This window comes from Lepidochelys olivacea (assembly GCF_965140295.1).
Source record: "Lepidochelys olivacea isolate rLepOli2 genome assembly, chromosome: 4".
NCBI lineage: Eukaryota > Metazoa > Chordata > Testudines > Cheloniidae > Lepidochelys > Lepidochelys olivacea.
Window position 1 is genome coordinate 37,810,174 of NC_140414.1, and position 14,797 is coordinate 37,824,970.

General features: G+C 40.0%; 1 protein-coding gene across 2 annotated transcripts in view; it reads right to left on the reverse strand.

The window, feature by feature from the left end:
• The window catches only part of PAPSS1 (3'-phosphoadenosine 5'-phosphosulfate synthase 1), an 80,193-nt gene that overhangs the window by 43,771 nt on the left and 21,625 nt on the right, over positions 1 to 14,797 (reverse strand). For both annotated transcript variants that reach the window (XM_084626816.1, XM_084626817.1), the window contains exon 5: positions 12,433 to 12,551. In XM_084626816.1, the coding sequence (XP_084482942.1) occupies positions 12,433 to 12,551 (119 nt within the window). The remainder of the gene's footprint in view (positions 1 to 12,432; positions 12,552 to 14,797) is intronic.

Consider the following 14,797-nt stretch of genomic DNA (forward strand, 5'->3'; position numbering starts at 1 on the left):
AAGCTTCATTTAATGACAGAATTAAAACATTGCTCCCTCCCTCAAAATAATCAAGAAACAAAAAAAAGCACAACTTTCAGTCTGCTCCATAAGTGTAAAAGGGAGGTGAAGGACACTTTTCCTTAAACATAAAAGCATTTTGGTATATTGTTAACAAAACACTGTGCTCTCACATAACAAAGTTATGACATTCCCCTTCCCCCTTTATTTTCTGCATCCAAATTTGCCTTTGAAAGTTAAACTTAGTCATATTTTATGTCTACTAAAAATCTCTATCTGAACTGTATAATGTGTATATTACACACACACACACACACACGCACACGCGTGCGCGCACACACTCCCTCCCCCCATCCAAGGAGGTGCGCACTACCCAAAGATATATTTGACAGCACATTAAAATTTGTTTGTGAAAAAAACCTGTTTTTTTATGTGCAGTATAAAATTCACTTTGGAACATTAAACCATTTCACAAAGAGACAGACATTTAAATAACTTAAAGCATTAGTAAATCTAGTGTTCCTGGTAGATATAAAAACAGTATTTAAAACATCACTTTAGATTAAAAACAGCAGCAAGAAGAATCCATATGTCTTCAAACCATATGAAATTTCAGTAAAAAGGCTATGCTAGCAGGCCATCTAGTGACCACTTTAGGTTGATAAAGTTGCACTGAACATCCCTCAATGCTTATAAAGCATTTCCCTTTTATTTTTTTTGTACATTTATATAATTACATGTCAAACCAATACAAAAAAAAAAAAACCTAGGCATTTCAAGCAATTTATTAAGCACATCGGATAGTAGCGAAAAGCATACACTATTAGAGGAAGGAACAGTCAGTCTTCAGCTAATTTACACCAATAGATTGGCATTTGTAACACCAGTCATTCAACTAACATTGAGTTAAGCCCACAAAAACCAGATATTAAAAATACAGTAGTACAGACACCTGCTGTACTGCAATTACCATTAAAATTTTGATACTTTCAGCTTGGAATAGCATGTGCTGAAGTAGTTCAAGTACAGGGAAAACTGAGTCTCATGGACAAGGCCAGAATTGCATGCAACAACTGTCAAGATCCTAATGGTGACCACTATATATTCATATTAGTCACAAGCATTTTACAGTATTAAAAAGACATCAGTGTTCATTGGGTATTTTAAATGTTTTGGGGCCGACAGGTAGCAAGTTGGGTACATGACACTGATAATATTTTCTGCTTTAAATAGCCTTGGTGCACTTAGAGCCCTCTCCAATTATGGATCAACATTTTAAATACACTTTGTTTTTTTTGTGAAAATAATATTTAGACAAACAGTAAACATATTTTAGGTCAAAGCTGCAAACACAGTTAAAACCACAATGTATGCATATGTATAAACATGCATGTATATTTTACGGTTTTAATAGTTTTAAACATGTAATTATTTATTTTTTTAAATACACTGGGTTTAAATTAGGCACCTATGTTTTCAAAGTTACCCCATATTCTGTAAAACAAAGCAACTTAAGAGGAAGTGGAGGAGGGGAGGGGGCGTTTCGCTCCTACACCTTTTCTTTATTAGCAGTCCTCCCCTGATTCTTGTTTCTAGAAGTCATAGACAACATGACATAAATTGAAAGAATGTAGCAGTTGATAAAATAGAAACCACAGCACAACCTCATGAATGACTGGGAGATTCAGTGCAAGTTTTTAAATTAGCCAGTTAACTAACTCAAAACAATTATACCTGTATTTTATTGATTTGATCAACTATAGTTGTTTTAATTATACGAAACAGCTTACCCCATCAACACACTGTAGTATATTTCGTAAAGATAGAGAAAACTTATGCAACTTAAAATGTGCTGTTCAATTTTGCAGAGAGATATGGGAAAAGATCCACCTTTTGTGTTGACTATATGGTGTGAAGATTAGTGAAGTTTAATGTACACAAAAATTCCTCATCATACTTAATATTATAAGCACTTTTTATGATGATGCAGGCTTTTCTCTGCCCACAGTGTTGTGGAACATACTTACAATATGTGTTCAAATCTTCAGTTTAGAAGTATAAAAGTATAAAAATAATCATATTTTAGGAATTAAATAGAAGTCTCTTTAAACCAGTTCACCAGTGTTTTTCCCCTCATTTGTGTCAAAATATAGCTGTCATTCTTATGATGCAAAACAATATATTTCATTAAGATCAATATGTTAAACCATTCTCTCCCCCTTTTACTACTGAAACTGACTGCCAATCTTATTCTCACAAACTTACAAATCTCCTCAAGGTTACACCAACAGTGATCTTTTCTCCATTAGCTTATCTTTTTGATATCCGAGAATATGCAGCGCTGCACACACTGAAGATTTAGAAACAGGCTGCTCAATAGATTTCTTCCTGTGCATTACATTTTAATCCAGTAAGTCCTTCCCCCACCATTACAAATCTTTAACTCAGTTATCTTATGCTGAGCACTTTTTCTTATGACTCCAAAGAAGTCCCACCCAATCATCCTCTGTGATAGTTAGCTAAGAAAGGGTCTCAAGGATTCAATGGGGACTGCCTAGGAATACTACTAAGGACATTTGGGGGAGGGCATGAGAGACAGGAAAGAAGGTTTTAGGTAAAATAATTATTCAAAATTTACTAAAAGATGGGTATAATGAATTTTGTGTCAAATGCACTCTATTGCTTCCCTAATTTATATTAAAATGATGAAAATGCAGTAGATTCAAGATTTTGTATGCATGCTTTATGTTGATATTGAAAATATTAGGCTCCGATGCTTGAAATGGCCTAAGTTTCTCAATAAAAGAATACTGAAAGATGTATGTGGGCCTGTAATGATTCCATTTTATGACACAGGTGGCCATCCAGCATGCCCTTTACTCTTATTTTTCAATATCAAAGTACAGACATCAGATCACTAGCTCCAGGAACATACTGTGCTTCACATAACAGAATTCTATTTCTGTTACTCTAAACAGACAGGTACAAATCAAAAATATAGCACAGATAATACAGAATTTCTGTATATGTTTATGCATATTTACAACTGTGTAAATTTCAGGAGTCAAGTGAGAAACTGAGAGCCTGATCCTTCAGTTCCAGCAAAGTATCCCTATAGACCTCAGTAAGGGCTTCTACACATAAGGATTGGCTTTCGGGTTCCTATTTTCTTTATAAAGAAAGCCCTCCTGGGCGATGGCCACGCGTGACAATGTTTCACTGAGACAAGGCAGGCAGTTGTGCAGGGCCAACTTGTGTTGGTGGAAGGTACATGATTTAGAGCTACAAAAGGCTCCTCTTCAGTAGATCCAATAAAAGATATTACCTCACCTACATTGTCTCTCTTTTATCCTAGGACTAACATGACTACAACAACATTGCAAACAACTATGTTTGACTGGTTTAACATATATTAGCCAGTAAATTTTGCACCAACCAGTAGAATAAGTTCTATTTGTTAATATCTCTTTGGGGCTCCATGAGAGCAATAATCATTTCAACCAAGAATTCATTAAAAACCTGTCTGGTCTCAGATGGAGGATGGTCTTCCAATAGCAGATTTCTAATAAGATAAAGGCATCCAAAGATCCAACACAGACACTATATAAAGGGCCCCGTGACCGCTGCTTCCAGATGCAATGTGATCTATTAGCTCACCAAACTGACTTCAAGATATTTCTGGGTGCAGCAGCCACCCTGCTAATCTGGCTTCTTGGTATTCATATCCCCCTTAGTGTGCAGTCCACAGAGACAGGAAAGTTTGCTCTGCCCAAAACTGAAGAATCCCTTTCATAATAGCAGTGCAGAAAATTCTTTCAGACACATTGACTGTCATGATCAGAACAAGTCTTATCTATGGAAGGAGCAGTGCTCAGAGACCTCAATTAATCCTTGTGTTCCAGCAGGTGGATGCTAGGCTGAACTGGGTAGATGCCCCTTCAAAAAAATAAATAAATAAAAACCTGTTTCTTTGCATTCACCAGTTGTGGGAATGAAGACTATGCCAATGGATGAGATAGGATAATATGGGTGTAGAGTGGTGGGAGAAGAATACTGAGTTACTGGACAGATATATGTAACAGAGTTTTTTGACCCACTGAGGACCAATGGGCCTGGGGTCCAACCAGCCCTGTTCTGAGCCTATTAAGAACAGGTGTTTGTGTCTGGTACAGGGGATTATCAGATCCAGCTGGGATGTGTTAGGTGATTATAGGAATCAGGTGCTTATCAGGCAAAGACTGAAACTGCTCAGTTTCATGAGCAGGGGCTCCAGGATGCAGATTAACCCCTGTGACAAGAAGACGGGGAAGAGTTGCCAGGAACAGGGAATCTCTGGCAAGAAGCCCTGGAGTCAAAGGAAAGGTAGCTGTTTGACTTATGCTGAACTGTTTTATTTTGTGGTTTGCTGAAAGTTATCAATACAACAAATAAAAGGTGCCCTGAAGAAAAGGACTGAACAAACTGGGCATAGTATTTAACCCTAGGCTCCCTATACAATGAACGGGTACAGACAGGCACCTAAGAATGGGAACCACAAAAACCAGCACACTAGGCTGGGAGCCACCCAAGGTAGCCACTAGTAGATGCCAAGGAAAGGGGTGTGTCCTAAGCTCTGCCCCTTTCTGGGAGTTAGGCACCTGAGTCCAGGTTGTAGGTAGGTGCCTCCCTCTGCTTGGGATCCTCAGCTTCTCTCCTGGCGTTAGGCACCTAAGCTGTTTTTTGCAAGAAATGCCAGAGGAGGTGGTGGTGATTCCTCCCTTATTACTTCGAGCACTCACTCAGAAGGTGACACACCCAGGTTCAGTGCCTCCCTCAGCTGTAAGGAGAGAGGGTTTGAACAGGTGTCTCCCACTTCTAAGGACAGTGTGAGTGAGGGACGACAGCCTGGTGGTTAGGACACTCTCCTGAGAGGTGAGGTCCAGTTGTCCTGCTCCAAGTGGCTTTAACAGCTTTAACAGGGGAGAGCAAGAGACCCACAGCAGAATACCCCATAGCTCAGTTTTAGGGCACTCTCCCAGTTGGTGGGAGACTCAAGTTCAAATACTTCCTCCCTATCAGGCAGTGGGGAGACTTGAGACGCAGGGAATACACACAAGATCAAACAGAAAATGATCTAAGTTGTGAGAAGAGGCTGTCATCCAGCTGCAAAACAGAATAGTCTGAGGACAGAAAATATGGGAATGCTTTAAACATAAGCCTTTGTTATGAAATTTTAGACGTTTCAGCGTCCTACTCTGCTTGTCCCTGGTTCTGAGGCTAGAAATAGGACGGGAAGCAGATCACAGTGCTCCAATCTTAAGTAGACGGCCTTCTGGTAGGTTGTTGAGACTAGGAATAGAACAACGCTGCTCCTGAAGTTCTTTCACATCTCTGCAACGTATCCCTCAAGACCGTGTCCAGGGACCTCAGATGACCAAAGCTACAGGTAGTCCTTTCTCTCCCAAACAGAGAGCTGGCACTAAGCAAGGGTCCAACTCCAGCTAAGGTGAGTTAAAAGATCTGTAGATTGCGCTAAGGTAAAAGAGAGCAACTTCTGGCCCTGATCTAGCAACTTGATCTAGCAATCACTTGCAAAGAGGTATTTTCTCCTGTTGTACTTCGGACTACTTCAAAAAATCCCTTTCTAGAACTGGCAGGGGTCAGGATTTTAAGTAGATTTTTCTAATGACTGAATAACCTCAGCTCTCCGTAAAGTCTCCTATTGTATCACACCAAGATAACTCAGAACTGATTGTTTGAGCACCTGATTTCAAGGACCAAAGCTCCATATATCTGCATAAAATACATCTGAATCCCATTCCCCCAACCTGCAAGACAGAAGCCCTTCGACTATGTGACTTTTCGACAGAGAGAGAGACAGACCATACTTGCAATACAGTCCATCCATGTTAGCGCTGCTTGTGAAAACATGTTGAGGCACATATTGTCAGAGGACAGTTAATATTTTTTGTTAAACGGTTGTCACCTATGATTTTATGCTCAAATGAAAGGACAGAGAGTGCCTGCCTGGACTTGGCTGTCTACAAAGGGCCTGTATAGTGAATATAAAATCTCCCCTTGCTGTTAAAAGATATCAAGTCCTTGACCACCATGGAAAACAGCCACATTTATCTTTACTACAGATACCAGGTTAAGTTTTTGACTGCACACACAAGAATCTTCTGGCCTTATACAATGGAGGCCAGGGTAGGAAAGAAATGGTAAGCAGTAAGGAAAGGGGAGTTAAGGGGACAATCTCTTCAAGAACCTAATGGACAAAGCTGGGAATTACACAGATATATTGAACTGAAATGTTCGTCTGAAAATTGGAAATGAAGTTCGGAATGGTCCTCAATAATGCTCTGCAACAGGAAGGTCCTGCTAAGCCATCGGCTGCTGCAGATACAGATAAAATTGTAGATTTCAGAAAGTGGGACATTCTCCTGTTGCCAGTAACTGACAGGTCTGGTTCTGCCCCCACGCTGCAGTACCTTTGTAATGGATCTGTGGACCTCAGCATGAAGAAAAATAGCTTTCAACCCACCTTAATATTGGTCTATCACAAAAAAATACTTCATTTTAGTACGTTAAACCATTTCTACCCTTAAAATAAATACAGCAGCAGGTTGGACACTGATCTATTATCCCTACATAAATGTCCCAGGGTGACTCTCTATGGCTTATTGGTGACTAGTGTTCCGCATCAAGTTAACAGAACGCACTGTTCAGTATTTCAGCAACACCCACAGGCTAAACACAGTGACACAAGGCAATTGTTTCTGTATTACAACTTAAACGTGTTCTATCCTGTAATAATCAGCCTTTTCCTGTATTTTTTTACCCCACACTGTGCATTCACAGTGACAGTTCGTGACACTCCAAAATAAATATTGAGTCAATACTGTTAAACAGTCTGTTTTGTTGTTTCACATTTGTATTTATGCTATAGAAGTCAGTGTCGTGCACATTCATATGTTATGTTTGTGGAAGGTTATTTGAGCAATTTTTAAAATGTATATCTTTGGATCTTTACCTTAAGAGGTATATAGCTCTACTGACTCCTTTGTGTAAAATTATAACATGCTATACAGGATTAATAATTGCTTTGAACAAAAGCACCAGCTAAATGATTTGGTGGTGGTGGTGGTGATGATAATGATAATAGTAGCATTTGGCTCAGTTAGAATGCTGGCATGGTTCTGTTCCATGTTTAATATGTTTAAAGTCTAAAGACGTTCCTTACGGTAAATGAGACGTTTCTCAATTGAATAAAAAAAAAAAAGATGGTTGTCTAAAACAAGTTGATTTTATCCACACTTTGCAATTCCCACTGTAAAAATCAGCCACTTATCAGAATTGAATCATCTGGGACAGTTCTAAAAGGAGTGCACTGTATGAGAATAGAACCAACACTAATCTGAACTCTAAGAGTTCACCCAGAGGTTTCCCTGGCATTTGTTTCAGTTTCAATATTAAACCTTCTGTCAACTATTTCTTAATACCACTATATTACTATAACTAAAAATAAATGAAATTACGTATTCTTTAATCAAAATTAACCCCTTGCATGCCATACATAGTTGTCCTTTATTTTGCTGAAAAAGGTGATCACTGCCCAAAGTGTGGCCTAATATCATCCTTTTTCAGCAAAAAAAGTGACACCACTGCAATTTAAATGTGTATTTTATATACCAGCAGATTAATGGTTATTGTTTATAGAATGGGCAGCGTACGTTCTGCACGGTATTGCTGACCCAGAGGCGGCGAAACTATGATCAATAAGAAATCTGAGGGAGACCAAGAACCCTAGCGACAAATAGCTTCTTCTTAGAAACCCCACTGAGAAACTGGCTGGTGAGTAGCAATGAGGTTCTAAGCACCACAGCTTGTGTAAATTATAAGAAAGTAATTATCACCAAACTATGCTTTTCTGTATTTCCTCAAGAAGACAAGACTATTTTGCCACAAGACAAAATAAAGCCAGAAGTTATAGGTCCTGCTCTGTTACAACTCTTCGGATCAGGAGCCACTCCAGTAAATTTAATGACGTCACTCTAATTTTACAGTAATATGATAAAACCAAACTTATATTACAGGAGACGCAGAGCCATTTTTTAAACCATCTCAAGGAAGTTGCTAGAGACAGAAGCTTTTCCTCTTGGTTACTGAATAGACAACCACAAAAAATGCATGTCTTTCAGACACAGAAGGTATATTATAAAACACTATTTCAGGCTATGCAAAACCAGAGCTAAATTTCAAGTGTGACAGCACTTTATCAATGCTGAATATGGGATGGGAGGAATTCTTCCTATTTGTAGCCAATAGAGAGTACCAATCTGTTGGCACGTATACTGACTTACACATTTTTGTTTAAAGGAGACCCTGACGTAAGTATCTTGACACTCAAGTGGATTGGAGAGTATGGGGCTTTGAGTTCTAAAGGCTCTTGTGATTTAGACTCTGCCCATATCTTTGTTTCTTTAGTTCACAGTTATTGTAATATTCTGAACCTCACAGCTACCATAGGTTTATTTGGGGGTTTTTGGGGGTGGTGGTTTGTTTTTGTTTTTTAATAAAGGCTAATACCTTTTTTGTTTGTCATGTCAGAGCTCAGATAGTGCTTAGATCTTATTTGATTGATTTTGTCTTAATAGCTGTTCTTTGCTGTGAAATGTATAAAACACTACAGGGGATGGTGTTTCATACACAATGTGTTTTTTAAGACTGACAGAATCTAGGATGTCACATCCTGGAAAGTATGCCAGCTAGAAGGAGAACTTCCTCAGAACAGATTATGGGAACACGTGTAACTAAGCAAATGAAGGGAATGGAAAATAGTTAGCCCTAAACAATAAACAAAAGAAAAATAGCTAGCAACAATATTGCTGGTCAACTTAAGCACCCTTCAGGTATGTCTACACTACAATTAAAAACCTGCAGCTAGCCCATGGTAGCTGGCTCAGGCTCGGGCTAAGAGACTATTTAATTGTGGTGTACATGTTTGGACTCTGGCTGGAGCCCGGGCTCTAGGACCCATAGCTCGAATGGAAGCCTGAGCCAGAATATCAAAACTGCAGTTAAACAGCCCCTTAGCCTGAGCCCTGCAAGCCTGAGTCAGCTGGCACAGGCCAGCCACAGGTGTCTAATTGCAGTGTAGACATACCCTTAGAGAACAATTCAATACTTCTGGCTGTTCACATCACACACAGGCCAGTTCCCCTCCTGGTTTAACAATGAGAATATTAGTCTCTGAACCTTAGACAAAGAAGTTTGAGCAGTATGCTTTTTACTGATTGTTAAACCTGTATTACAGCAGAATGGATATTGGTAACGGGAGATCATATTATACTCTAGTTTGTCATTCAGGTTTCTTAATTTTAATATGTGGGGCAGTGGTGAGAAGGTTCTTTCTTTACAGGGTGCTTGAGGTTTTTTCAGCCACCAAACTAACTATAACCAAAAGAAACCCAAATTCCTACATTTCATCTGTGTCCTAACTCCTTTCTTTTCCTTGTCTCATCTCCTCTGCAGTAAGATTTCTCATCTCCTCTGCAGTAAGATTTCTTCAAAACCCCCTTCAAAAACCCACTTCTCTCCCGTACTGTCTTATTCTCTAGTCTCCCTCACTCCTTTTCTCCCAGGAGCCCATGGAGATATATTTTGTATCTTCTTCCCCCTCTACATGCACAGTCCCATTTCAGAGTCTATTTCTCATCAACTCTCCTTCCTGAATCCTACTGATGATATTTCTTCAGTTACTACAGCTGTATCACCAAAGAGAACATGAACCAAACCCAGCAAGAACTAACATCTTCCGCTATTTCACTACTACCTTCCATCTTTTTGTGCATCTCCGCAATTCAACTCTAAATCTGAAACTCATCTTCTCCTTCTATTTGTAGCTCTCCATGCCCCCTAGTGGAGGACTGTACCAGTACTGATGTTGCTACATCCAGCACTTCTCCAGCCATGACAAGATTCACAGGAATCCAGACATGATTCAGTGCTCCAGAAACCTCCTCCTACTCCATTTCAAAAGCATGAGTGAAATGGAAGATGCAGGATTATGAGGAATCCCATACCAATTTAACACCTACTCCCCTAATTTGGGATTACATAACCCTTGGATAGCCATTAAACTACCAGCTTTTAGCACAGATTTCAGGAAGACATCAAAGCTGCTTGTTTCCCTTCAAAAAATTCAAGGAATACCAACATTTTGCATAAGGATTGCTCCATAACTATTTTAAACAAAATCAAATTTTTTAATCTTGTCTTCCCTCTGCTTTTCCTCTGCTAGTCCTAATAGATTGCTAAAAAAGAGAATCCACGTGCTTATTACAGGTAAAATACTACTCCTAATAGATTCTTAAAGCATACATAATTCACTTGAGACTAAGGCTATATCTACACTACAAATTACTTCAGTATAATTTACATCACTCAAGGGTGTGAATAGTCTACACCCTGAGTGACAAATTAAGCACTGGTGTAGACAGCACTATGTGAACGGGAGAGGCTCTTCTACCAACATAGGTACCGCCTCTCATGGAGGCAGTAGTTAAGCCGATGGGAGAGTTCTGTCCCATCAGCTTAGACGGTCTTCCCCTGAAGCACTACTGATGCGCCACTGTAAACGATGTAGTGTAGACAGTCTCTGGCACATCCACACTCCCTTCTGGATTCACCCTCTTCGTCCTTCAGGGGAGGAATGGCAAGAAAGTCCCCCATGCCCTTCCCTGAATAGTTATTCACTCTCTCTCTTCTTAGTAAGTGCTACAGTATGGCCTAAGCAAGGGGCAGGGTAAACCGGTTTAATTGAGAAAAACGCCAAACCCTAGTCAGCATACCAGACCCAGTGCACTGAGCAAAGAACTGGAGGCTCGTTACATGGGCTCACATGCTGCTGGTCTCTTGAATTATGAAGTTTTAGAACAGAGATGGCTTTTCCTAGTAGGAAGTGCAGAGATCCTGAGATCAAGTTATTAATAACATTCTATATATGGCAAGTAATGCTTCCCTGTATGTATTCCCTGTATATATTTAGACAATGATGGCCTATAGCTAGGGTGCTACCCTAGCACTTGAGACCTAGATTTAATTCCTTGCTCTGCCACAGTCACTTGGGGACCTGAGACACAGAGACTCTGTAAAATAAAGAGAATAGTACTGCCCCTACCTGACAGAGGTGCTGCAAGGATAAATACATTAAACATTGTGAGGTGCTCAGACGCTATAGTGACAGGGGTGGCTTTATGTGACATACTGGGGTAAAAGTCAGAACAGTGAGGGGCTGTGTCACCCTTGCCACATCACACCTAATCACATCATACCCCCAGTCCCAGATTCCCATCCCCTCCCCTAGCCCCACCCCAAAATGTACGTCCTGTACTGCCCAGTTCTCTCTTGGACTGCTCAAATGTATTAACTCAATTATTCTTTTAAGGGAATAATATACCATCTTATCTTAAAAAGTTACCCAGACACTCAACTAAAACACACTGGATTAGACAAAACAAGTATATTAACTAAAAAGAGAGATTTTAAGTGAGTACAAGTAACGAGGCATAAAAGTCAAAAATGGTTACATGAAACATCAAGATAAAAAGCTTACTGGTGCTTAAACTATATTAGATTTAAGCAAAATTTCTCACCACACACTTCCAGAAAGATTACTAACCAAACTCTTCAGGTCAGGACCCACATCCCCTCCAGAGTCTAATGGCTGTTTTCCTCTGTCGTCTTAGGTGCCATGCCAGAGGCAGATGGGGGGGTGGGGGGAGGTCCCTTGGGGTGTTTGCCCCTGTTCCTCTTTTAAAAGCTTTTCCAGTTGGAAACTAGAAGACTGCCAGTCTCAGGAAGAAAAAAATCTCCATGCTGTTTCTGTGCTAAAATGCAAGTCTTTGTCCCTGCACACCCTTTTTTGTAAATAATGGCCACTTGGTAGGTAATGGCTCATTAGCTTTGTTGACACCTGGCTGGGGCATTAACTTGCCCTTTGTCTTTGAGGAACTGGTTTAACCACTCCCCAGACTTAACTGGGAAATACTCTTCAGCCATGGATTTCAGTTGATGTTCATAACCTTATTTATAATGTTGCTATACGCACTATACCATGATATTACTGATGAACAAGTTGTGAGGTATCAGAAGAGCTCCTTACTTTTTGAGTCTCTCAGCTTAGACAACAAAAATGAATTAAGTTTCATTTTTGTTTGCAGTCTATTTCCCACTTTCAGGTTCTTACTGCTACAACGTTTGTTTTTAAGACTCTGCAGGGTGAGTTTAAAGACAACTGTTCACAGTGGATTTTTTTTTTTTTTTAATTGTGGAAAAGATTTTTATAGCTCTTTAGTTTCATAAAACTTATTTTTAAAAGAATTCAAATTTGGAGATAAATTTAAACCAAAACTTAAATCAATATCAGACACCACCACCACATCTCCTTACCCTTTCTTGAAGAAGTTCCACTACTTGTTGAATGCAGTCATTCACGTCACAGGAATCAGTTTTCAGCACTAGTTCTGGGGCCTCAGGCTTTTCATACTCCGAGTCAATACCAGTAAAACCTGCATGACAGAAGACAGAACTGAAAATTCCTCCATACTTCAGACATGCAGTATGGCAGAGTACTTAGTTTTAACTTCTTTGACACTATTTTGTATGGTGACTGACTTTTTAAATGAGGCCCTTTATTATCACTGTCCGATCTTTCTAAATGCACCCTTCTACAGTAAATAACAGAATATACCACGGATGAGGAAGGGAGTGTTGCAAAAGCACAATGTACAACAATCTGAAGTTACTAATTAGACACCCTTTTGGCTGTCCTTACTGTAATTGCTTTGATACGGAATGCATTGTTAAATCTTTATATATTTTGCTTATCCGCACTCAAGATTGATTAACAAGTTTTTGATTCAACATGCAGAACTCTAAAGGGCAAAACATCACAGTGGTTTTTCTAATACAGCTGAAAGTAGTTAAGTGAGTTGTTAAAGCCTGCTATACATGGCTATTACACTCCTAAAGACTGTATTTACATCCCAAATCAGACACCATATCATTTTCTCTGCCCTCTCTACTTAACATGCTACTCTGAAACAGAAGAGCTTCTAACCAATCATGCTATCATGCCTCTCCATCCAGGGAGGCAATCCCATTGTGAAGCTGCACTCCATATGATTTTATGAAAATATGCTAATGAGTGTGAATATAATTTAACTGGAATATGCTTCATATTCCCTTCATGCAAAAGGTCTCTTGTAAGATATCATTACAAAGCTTATAATCTACTGAGTGTGGTCATCTATTTGTATAAATGTATCGTTCTTGTATCAAACTAGAAATATGAAATATAACTAAGGCCCTATTGTAATTATGCAATGTGTGGGCCATTAATGGTGGTTTGGAATCCTGATGGCTCCCAACAACTAGGACAACTGGTTGTAAACGGCTGTGTTTACTTGCAAGCCTTCCTGTGAGTCAGGCTGGGAAGAATTAAAACTTGGGGTCTCACAGGACATGTGAGACCATGTCATCTGATACTGAAATCCATCTTAAACCTGGGGCCTTTTCATTTAGAAGGAGCCAGAGAGACAAAAGATTCCCACCTTGTGCCAAAGCTATATAAGGGGGTGGAACAGAACAAAAGAGGTTCCAGACATGAGAAATCCGCTACTTAACACCTGAGCTGGAGCTAACAAGAACTGTACCTGGGGAAAGGATTGGGCCCAGACTAGGAAGGAGTCGAGTCTGTGAAAGAAACTTATTGGAACATCTCTGAGGGTGCGATTTCATCTGTAATCAGTTTCTTAATGTATTAGGCTTAAACTTGCGTGTTTTGTTTTATTTTGCTTGGTAATTTATTTTCTTCTGTCTGTTATTACTTGGAACCACTTAAATCCTACTTTTTATACTTAATAAAATCACTTTTGCTTATTAATTAACCAGGAGTAAGTAATCAATACCTGGGGGAGCAAACGGCTATGCATATCTCTCTATCAGTGTGTGACATTATTGACAAACTGTGACAGTATAGATCATTGTTGCAACCACTACTATATATTGTGACGGGGCAAGGCCAGATGGCTATGGAAAAGTAGTGGGAGATAGATATATTAGCTCCAGGCTAAACAAATTCCTAGTACCAGGATAAGTAAAATGGCAGCTGCTCCAGGTCAATTAAGACACCTGGGGCCAATTAAGAACTTTCCAGAAGGCAGGGAGAAGGCTAGGTTGATTGGGACACCTGAAACCAATCAGGGGCTGGCTGAAACTAGTTAAAAAAGCCTCCCAGTTAGGCTGGTGAGTGTGCATGTCAGCAGCTGTGGGAGGAAGTTGCGTTGGTGGAGAGGCTGAGTAGTACACACCATATTAGGCACAAGGCAGGAGGCCCTGAGGTAAGGGTGAGGTGGAGCTTGAGGAAGTGAGGGCTGCTGTGGGGGAAGTAGCCCAGGGAATTGTACATGTCATGTTTCTAAAAGGTCAGATACCATAGCTGATACTATTAGGGTCCCTGGGCTGGAGCCCGGAGTAGAGGGTGGGCCTGGGCTCCCCCGCACCTTTGCCCCCTGAGATAACAGAGACTGAGATCACTGAGATAACAGACTGTGCAAGGAAGGATAACTTCTCCTCACCTCCCTCGCTGGCTTATGATGAAAATGGCTCAGTAGACTGTGAGCCTTATCTCTAGAGAGAGAAGGGTTACTTAGAGGGTCACAGTGAGCCTCTGAGGCTAGCAAAATCCACCAGGAAACGCAGGACCCACAGAGGCAAGGACAGAGTTTTGTCACAATATTTGCAGCAAATATCG